General features: G+C 33.8%; 1 protein-coding gene across 1 annotated transcript; it reads right to left on the bottom strand.

The window, feature by feature from the left end:
- Positions 1 to 3,297: 3,297 nt before the first annotated feature.
- LOC149415839 (uncharacterized) lies at positions 3,298 to 4,176 on the bottom strand. The gene has a single exon (XM_089641736.1). The coding sequence runs from the start codon at positions 4,174 to 4,176 to the stop codon at positions 3,298 to 3,300; it is 879 nt and encodes a 292-aa protein (XP_089497862.1).
- Positions 4,177 to 9,927: the final 5,751 nt, after the last annotated feature.

Genomic DNA, 9,927 nt, shown 5'->3' with positions numbered 1-9,927 from the left:
TAACATAACATGCATAGAGAGAGAGAAAAAATAAGTAAAAGAATTAGGTTACAACCCAATAACCAATGTTCACATCATGCAAAAAAGATAAAGAAGTTTAAAAAGCAATAAACAAACAAAGAAAACAAAGAAAGGTTAAAAACAAAGAAATGTTAAAAACAAGGAAATAATAAGAGAAAATGTATATATATATATACACGTATAAACACATACATACATATATATACATACAAATGCATATACACATATAAATACATACGTACACACAAACATATACATAGTTGCATACATACATACGCATACATACATGCATACATACATACATATACACACGTACATTTGATATTAAATACAAATAATATGCAAGAGTGATAATGAATAAATGATTAATGTAATGTATTAAATTTAGAAAAGGGTTAATTATTACAATACTCTGTTAACAATTTTTTTGAAAGCTCCTAAGGTACACGACAGGATATCAGCATCAAAATAAGTTTTATTATAATGATTGCAAGTTCTTAGTAAGAAAGAATTTTGCCTGAGACTCGTTGAAGCAATTTCGATATGAAACAATGATTTGTCTCTAGTTTTCTTACTTGGGACTCTAATATTGATTGATGACAAAAGGGCTGGACGGTCAATATGACCACTCAAGACTTTGTGTAAGTAAATCATGTCCGCAGTGTCTCTCCTGCTTTTTAATGTTTTAAGTCCGTAGTGCTTGATAGAGCTTTCCATATCGTAATAACGTAATTGTCTCCTGAAGTTCAAGTGATGTACAAACTTTCTTTGAACAGCTTCAATGCGTTTTGTATGAATGTTATAAAAAGGATTCCATATGGCAGAAGCGTACTCAAGATGACTACGGACGTAGGAGTAATACAAAATTTTGAGTGTATGGATATTGTTGAATTCCTTTCCAATACGGAATAAAAATCCTAACATGCTCAATGATTTCTTGACAATCTTATCCACATGTGCCTTGAATGAAAGTTTGTCGTCAATCAGTACACCGAGATCTCGAATTTGATTGACTTTTTTGAGTGGTTGACTGTTTGTAATATGGTAATTATATTCAATTTTATTTTTATTTTTTGTAAAGGTTATTACATAACATTTGGCAGTATTAATGTGGAGATAGTTGACAGTACAATAATCATTAAGCCTATTAAGATCTTGTTGCAGTTTATAACATTCAATAATAGAGTTAATAGAAAGAAATATTTTCATGTCATCAGCAAAAAGTAAAACTTTAGCATGCTTAAAGCATTTTACAATGTCATTGATAAATATAGTAAAAAGCAACGGTCCCAGGTGAGATCCTTGAGGGACACCTGAAGGTACATTGACAATCTCAGAATTGAAACCGTTTACTGCTATTATCTGGGAGCGTCCATTTAGGTATGAAACTAGCCATCGGTACAAATTACCGTGTATTCCTAAAGCTAAAAGTTTAGACAATAATAGGCTGTGGTTGATTTTATCGAATGCTTTTGAGAAATCTGTATATATAGCATCCACTTGGATTCGTTTATCCATTGATTTTGAAATATATTCGGTGAATACTGCAAGATTGGATACAGTTGATCTTTTTTTCATAAAGGCGTGTTGATTATCAGTTATAACAGACTTAACACAGTCATAGAGTTGCTCATGAACAATCTTTTCAAGAATCTTACTGAAGATAGGTAGTTTTGAAATTGGCCGATAGTTCTGGACGTCGTTTTTAGAGCCGGATTTGAATACTGGTGTAATGAGAGCACATTTCCATCGGTCTGGGAAGATGCCTTCTTTCAGTGATGATTGAAAAAGCAGTAGGAGAGGCTTAGATAATTGCTTGCTGCACATTTTTATAAAGTAAGATGGTATTTTGTCATATCCTTCTCCCAACGACCATGAGATATCATTAATTATTTTTTCTATCTGTTCCTTGGAAATTGAAATAGTAGAAATATTTATAGGATTATCAGTTTGGGGATTATTAGCGAAAGCCTTTGGAGTAACATTATGATTATAAGTGGATGCAAAATGATTTGAAAACATATTACATATAGCTAAAGGATCGTTAGCAGTTACATTCATTAGTTTCATAGTGTTGGGTAACCCCGTACTATTTCTTTTACTTTTAACATAGGACCAGAAATTCTTTGGGTCATGCGATATTTTGACTTCTGCATTTATTATGAATTGTCTATGACATTCGTTCGAAACTTTTTTTTGTCTCGTTCGCAGAACACAGAATTCATGATAATCTAAAGGATTTGACCATTTTTTCCACTTTTTAAATATTCTGTATTTTTCTTTTGTTAATTTTATTAAAGCCGGGTTATACCAATATGGATATGTGCTGTTATCCTGAACTTTTTTTGATGGAACGTTACAGTGAATGATTTCATCCAATATATCGTAAAAACGGTTAATAGCTATATCGGTTGTTAGATTAGAAAATTCAGCATCCCAATCAACATTGTTGAGGACATTGTTTATATTTTCATAATTCGCCTGTTTAAAGAGATTTATTGTTCTTTTCTTACTTACCATGGGGATTTCTATCTCTGTACTGATATCAATAATGATTGATTTATGATATTTACATTCAGGTATAAGATGTTGGGAGGTATGTGACACGATTACAGGGAAAGAGCTAAAAACTAGGTCTAAGAATTTGTGATTGTTGTTCGGAAAAGTACAATATTGTGAAAGCTCATTAAAACTAAGAGTGTCAGAGATTTTAGAAATAATTTCAGATTGATGACTATTTGTAATTTTCATATTATTATCATTACTTATTGACCAGTTTATTAAAGGTAAATTGAAGTCACCCGCTATAAGAAAATTATCATCACGATGAAGCGCTCGCAGTTCACATAATTTATCCATAAAGTCATAAGTGTTACGGGAGTGATTGGCTCCAGGTGGAATATAAACGCAACACAAATTGATCCTTTTGAGATTTTTAGTAATAACTGTCACCCATAAGTCTTCAGCATTCGATTCCCAATCCTTCCGCTCTACAACTGTAAGGTGTTTCTTTAACGCAAGAATCACTCCCCCTCCTCTTTTATTCTCACTACGATCGCGTCTAAATACTATGTAACGATTATCAAATAGTTCCTCACTGGCGATGCTTTTCACAAGCCAAGATTCAGTTATCATAATAATATCATAATCATTATTGGTAATATTTATGTAAAATGTATTCGTTTTAGAGCGCAGTCCTGTTACATTTTGATAATAAACGTTTAACATTATTAAGTGTAGAAAGCAAAGAAGAGAATTATATTATTGCATCATTAACTAATGCGTTGAGGATGAGTTGTTTGCCGATTGCATTTTGGATGATAGTTTGAGGAGAGAATCTTTGGTTTTTACAAGCACAGAAGCAGACGTATCATCCTTTCTCAAGAATATGCGCCCACTCTTGACCCACACGTACTTGAAGCGAAGGTCTTTAGCGGCGCGCCTGGCAGCCGCGTGTACATCCTTGTTGTGTGGAGATAAGTGCTCACACACATAAATTGGAGAGGAGTCCGGGAATCCAAGATGCTGACGATTCAATTTGTTATCAGCATTCCTGCGATTGAACGCCTTCACTGCTGATAGAAGTTCGTCACGCATACGAGGGCTGGGAAGAGCCAGAATAATATTCTTTGGTCGTGAACCTGAAACGGCGTTTGGATGATGAGGTGTTCGATGGCAGGACCTAATGTCATCTTCCTTTAGTGTGTAATTGACAGCGGTACACAGTTTTAACACTGTAGCCTTGATTACTTCATCCCTCTTTTCAGGAACCATCTGAATCTCAACATTGCAATTCCTGTTTGACTGCTCTATATCATTCAGTTTAGTGAGAAGTTCCTGTTGGCTCTGCTGAAGATGAGCATTCGCAGCATTAAGTTTTTTGATTTCTGCCTCATTTATGTTGCATATTTTATTTAGTCTATCATACTCCGCAGAAAAGAATTGGAGTGAAGTTTTGAGTTCATCAAAATCCCCCAGCTTGGTCTTGATGTCCCCCAATTGTTCTACTATTTGTGAGTTGAGGTACACAAATAGCTCACTTTTAAGATTCTTCAACATTTCGTCTAGCCACTTACGGTCTAAATGAGACATCATCTCATCTTCCTCAGAGTCGCCAGATGTCACTTTCTTTTGTGTTTTCTTCTGTCTGTTCATTTTTAAATGGTTCGAATATTGGGTATTAATTTTATAAAAATAAAAATGTTTGGATTATGTAGGATTCGATCTCAGGTCGTCTACAGCTGCAGTTAGCAAACAAGTCAAGCACGGTGACCACAACACTACGACAGGCTTGCATGTACCCGTGGAGTTAGCTTAATATATTAGGAAACAAGTCTTCGAGTGATTTAGATAAATATTATATTATTGTTTCCAGTTATTATGAGATCACTTTTAATAATGTTTATTTTAAACTATCACACAGATCCCAATTGTGAAACACTTTGTGATTATTTAATTATCTCTCGCCAGGGAATTTATAAACAGGGAAATTAAAGAAAGTTATTTAAATTCACTTGTTACCATTGAGACAATGGCATTGAACTGTCACTTGATTTTATATTGTTCTTTTTATCACTTGTTTAATTGATAAATTTGATTAGTAAATAGGATGTTTCACTATATAGATCAACGGTAAAACACCGATATAACTTTTTGTTGCTTCCACAGGTTTTTAGCTATGATTTTTTTTACTTTTATTTGGAGCGAATAATGATAATAACTACACATTGCTTCTAATATCTTTAATAACTCTATAAATATAATAAATTCTGAGTTCAGTTTTTAGGTATTCCTCCGTTATACATTTATGCACTGAATTTTTTTTTTTTTTTTTTTTTTTAATTTATTTATTTCATCAAAAAATTACAGAATATATATAATATATCATTAGTAAGTTGTATAATTATATGTCAGTTAGAAACAATGAAATTGTTGAAATAATAGTGTTACAATAATACGGCAGTTTCTAATATAAGAAAAAATATTTATCAATGTAAGAGTGTTATATAGGAATGGCATAATATACTATATTTTAGGTTGTGCATAACCTGCCTCACTAGGCGAACCTGTATTGAGGCAGAATTTTTAGTTAATTATTTCTCCATTTTGTCTATGGTTTGCTAATATGTAAATGTATGGGTTCCCATACAGCAATCCATTATTCTAGGTTACATTATTGTTTACATATTGAAGATACAGATAGAATAAGTTTAAACACAATACATACTATAATAACTCACTGTGACAAGGCATTTGGTTACTTTTCATTATTGTTTGCATTTACACAATACGTATATAGTAAGTTTTAGCACCGTACATACTGCAATAACTGTCAATGACAAGGCGTTTGGGTGAGGGCACCGGTGTAGGCTCGATCATTTGAATAAATCCAAATTTTAACATTTTTTTTAAACTCTTTCCGTGTTTGACTCTCTTTAATATTTTCCGGGAGCATGTTGAAGATCTTTGTGGCAAAGTAGCCAAAGCTACGTTGACCAAAGGTGGAAGAAAGTGCTGGAACTTGCAACATGTCTTTGTTCGAATTACGCGTAAATCTAAAGTTAGTTTTTTTTTCGTAAAGCACGTGTTTGTTTTTAAAGAGATGCATGAGGATAGTTTTTACATAGATCTGTCGAACATCAAATACTCTCATTATGTTGAAAATTAAGTTACTGTTTGCAGTTTGAGGAAGTTTGAGAATAATTTTCATAATTGTTTTCTGCGCCTTTACAACAGGATCTAGAGCTGATGAAGTACCCCCTCCCCATGCAATGATACCATACTCAATGATAGATTGGGTTAATGCAAAATATATTGTTTTTAGAATTTGTAAGTTAAGGAAGTTCCTTACGGATCTGAAGAAATGTATTGTTTTCCTAATTTTATTCGCAATGATCTGAGTATGTATATTCCATTTGAGGTATGGGTCAATGGTGAGGCCGAGGTACTTCATCTCTGGAGTTCGCTCTATACAGGGGCACTCATTGCATACATTGGAATTCGTACAGTTATGTATTTTTATGGAGTAATCATCATTAGGTTGGCCTGCAGTATTGATGCTTGAAGTGATATATTTTGTTTTTTTCGTGTTAAGGGTAAGCGTGTTTATATCTAACCATTTTTTAACTAAGTTAATATTTTTTTCAGCTTTTTTAAATACAGCTGACCAATTGTTGTCTTCAAACAGTAAGACAGTATCGTCGGCAAAGCTAACAATGCTTCCCTCAATTTCAAGGTTGCAAAAGTTGTTTATATACAGTAAGAACAGAGTTGGTCCCAATACGCTTCCTTGTGGAATTCCATAGTCAGTTGAGCGCTGGTTACTGAGGGTATTATGTATTTTAACCTGTTGTTTGCGTCCATTTAGGTAGCTTTTAAAGAAGTTTAGCTCTTTGTCCGTGATGCCGATTTTTTCAAGTTTTTTAATTAGTTTAAAGTGTGATATTGTATCAAAAGCCTTTGAGAGGTCTAAAAAGATTGAAATACATTTATTTCCTTTATCAAGGCTTTTTACAATGAAGTCTGTCACCCTGGCAATGGCATCTGAGGTACTTTTGTTTTTTTGAAAACCATATTGATTTTTTGAAAGTATTTTATGGCTCTCGATGAATTTTAAAAGTTGTGTATTAATAAGGTTTTCAAAAACTTTAGACAAGCTATTCAGTAAAGTAATTGGTCTATAGTTATTGATATCTGACTTGTTTCCAGATTTGTAGATGGGAATTACGATACTTTGTTTTAGGTTAGAGGGGAAGTAGCCCTGTGTAATACTTAGGTTTATAAGGTATTCTAGTGGCAATGTTATCTCCGAAGACAGCGTTTTAAGGATTTTGGTTGAAATTTCGTCTGGTCCAGAAGAAGAAGTGTTTTTTAGAGAATTAATTGTTTTGAGAATTTCTTCCTGTGACACAGTTTGGAATAGAAATTTTGTATTTATGTTATTTGTTTGAACCACTGTATCGGTAGATTGGGTGATTCCGCTCTGGGCAATTTGAGAAGCAAGATTTGGACCGATATTAATAAAAAAATTGTTTACATGATCAGCAACGAGCTTAGGATTTTTTGTGGTTTCAACAATATGTCCATCAATAGAAAGTTTATTTATGCTCTGTTTCTCTTTTGTAGTTTGCGAGTTTGTGGCTTCTCTAAGTATTTCCCATATTTTTTTGGGATTATAGTTACTTTCTTTAATTCTTTCTGAGTAGTAAATTTCTTTTGCTTTTCTGATGACGTTACAGCACATGTTTCTATATTTTTTATAATAGTTGAATTTTAGTTGGTCATACGGATTTTCTTTGGTTTTTTTGTGTAGCGTGTTTCTTTTGTGAATGCAATTTATAATGGAGTGGTTAATCCATGGTTTCAAGGGTTTCAATTTGTTACTTATATTTTTGGTCATCGTCAGGGTATTGTGGTGTAATTCGTTTTTCAAATAGTTAATAAAGTATATCCATGCGTCCTCCGATTGTTTATTTTGGAAGAGTTCTTGCCATGATTTGTTCTTTAAATTGTTTATTATATTTTGAAAGTTGATTTTATTGTATGCTAAAGGCAGGCTACATTTATTTATTTGGATAGCTGTTTGTAGTGCAAAGATAGTTGAATAATGGTCCGTGATAGTTGATTTGTAGATGATACTTTTAGATGGTTTTTTTGACTTTACCATAATGTGGTCAATGCATGATATAGATCCATTTGTCGTTCTTGTTGGTGAGTTAACGGTACTCACTAATCCATGAAATTCTAGCATGTTGATATAGTCTTGGCTTTGGTGGTGTTGGTTGCTCGGTAGTATGTTAATATTTAGATCGCCCATTATTATGATATTTTTGGTATTGGAAAGATTTGAAAGTGTGCAACTAAGACTGTTTAGAAATGGCGTGATGTTACAAGTCGATGGCGAGCGGTATATAGCGAGGATAACTGTATCATTGTTGTATTCTATTTGTGTGCAACTTGCATCCTGAATTTTTAGTTCGGTTACTGTGAAGTTTTGATTATTTTTTGTGTAAACAACAATCCCATCGTTCTGATTATCAAACGTAGTTGAATTGTGTGATGTGTAATTTTTTATGATTTTAGGTGTATATGTGTTTGACAACCAGCACTCGGTCAGAATGATTATGTCGAAAACAATATCTATGTGGTGAAGTTGAATTAAGAGTTCGTCAAAGTTTTTATTTATAGATCTTATGTTTTGGTGCATAATTTTTGTATTGGCAGAGTTTCCAATCAGGCGTTTACACATATTAGTATCTGAAGTTGCGTAAGAAAGGTTTTGGTTGTGTAATTCCTCATCAAAAAATTCCATTGAGATAGGCATGTTGATATAATAATTATACGAAAATTAAAAAAAATAGTTTATATGTTTATGGGAGCTCCACTGTCCGTGGCAGTTACCGGGAGTTTCACCCTAGTTGCAGATAGAGAATTACCGAAGTGGATAATTATTGTTGTAGTTCGAAACAATAAATGTGAAGTTTCTCCTTACCGTTTGATTATGAAGGGTGATCGGGCCAATAACTAACCGACGTTGGAGCTCTCCAGAAGCATCTAAACCATTTTTAACAGATCATCAGCGTGTTTAATATAGATGATTTTTTCTCCTTCTTTTTTTCTAATCATAATTTTTGAATCTTTGTACCACACATAATTATATCCCCTTTCTTTCGCCTTTGATTTTGTTCTCCATAGAAGGTCTTTGTAATGAGGACTGAGAATTTCGCTGATGTAGATTCGTTGACTTTCTGGATCTTGCGCGGTGGCTGAGCTTAAAAGTTTCCTGTTTGTAAGAAGTTGGTATCTCTTTTGTCTATTGTTTAGTTTAATATGTATTTTTGGGGGGACTCCTGGTCGTTTATCAGGTATCCTCCTCACTTCCACTATATCTTCTCCTTTTATATCCACTCCTGCAATTGAAGCCACCCGTTTTATAGCATCAGAGGGCTGCTCGTCATTTTTTGGAATGAGGCCGGCAAACTCCAGTGAATCTTCTAGTGATCTTTGATCAACTTCCGCCAATCTGACTTCCAGACACTTTATTTGTTTGTCCTTTTCGATGAGTGTATTCCTTAGTGACTCTACTTCGGAAACCAATTTAGTGATGGTTTCCATTTTAGCAATTAGATCGTCATATTGACGGCTGATGAAATCTCTCGAGTGTTTACTCTCTAAGTTTTCATCGTCAATTTTTTTTATAATTGCCGATTTAAAAGCTTCCAATTTTGTTACCATTTTTTTTTCCATTTTCTCCATAAGTATGTCAATTTGTGAAGATACATCTGTAGCCAAGCTCGTTGTCGCGGGCATTTGTCCTTTGCTTCGAAGGTTTTTGTCGGCAGACATTTCTTGTTGTTGTGCTCTTTGTAGTAGGAAAGGTTGGAAACTGGCTTTACTACTCTATGTGGATTCGCTGCGTTATCTGTGTTGTTATTGTGGCTGAGTGACGTTTGTTTTGGAATGTCAGCATGAACTGTTAGGACACTATAAACTCACAGATCACTCTGGTTTCGTGCTACCATTTGAATAACGGATCACTTGTAAGGTATTTTTTTAGTTCGGTTTAGGTTTTGGCACTGTTATCAATAAAAAAATTGAGGATAGAACTTCAACTGTACTTTTCGATGTGTGTCCATAGACAATCCTCTTAATTAAAAAATAATATTTATCATAGTTTTCAAATTCAATTAAAAATCAGAGTTTTTTTAAGAAATCGGGAGCAAATATACCAATACACTCAACCGTGTGCCATTGCTACGCGAAGAGTGTGCGAGGAAATGACACGCTATTGATATCCCGCTTTACTTCGCTATGCGTGCACATGAGAAATCCACTTGTCCCCAGTTCTATTTTTCTATTTAGACCATCGATACCTACGACCGCATTGTGTAGCTTCGTCTCGTGACC

The sequence above is a fragment of the Hesperophylax consimilis genome, chromosome 17 (genome assembly GCF_061612785.1).
Source record: "Hesperophylax consimilis isolate HC1 chromosome 17, BYU_Hcon_1.0, whole genome shotgun sequence".
NCBI classification, from domain to species: Eukaryota; Metazoa; Arthropoda; class Insecta; order Trichoptera; family Limnephilidae; genus Hesperophylax; species Hesperophylax consimilis.
The sequence above is the reverse complement of the archived record's forward strand: the minus strand, read 5'-3'. Positions and strand labels throughout refer to the sequence as shown.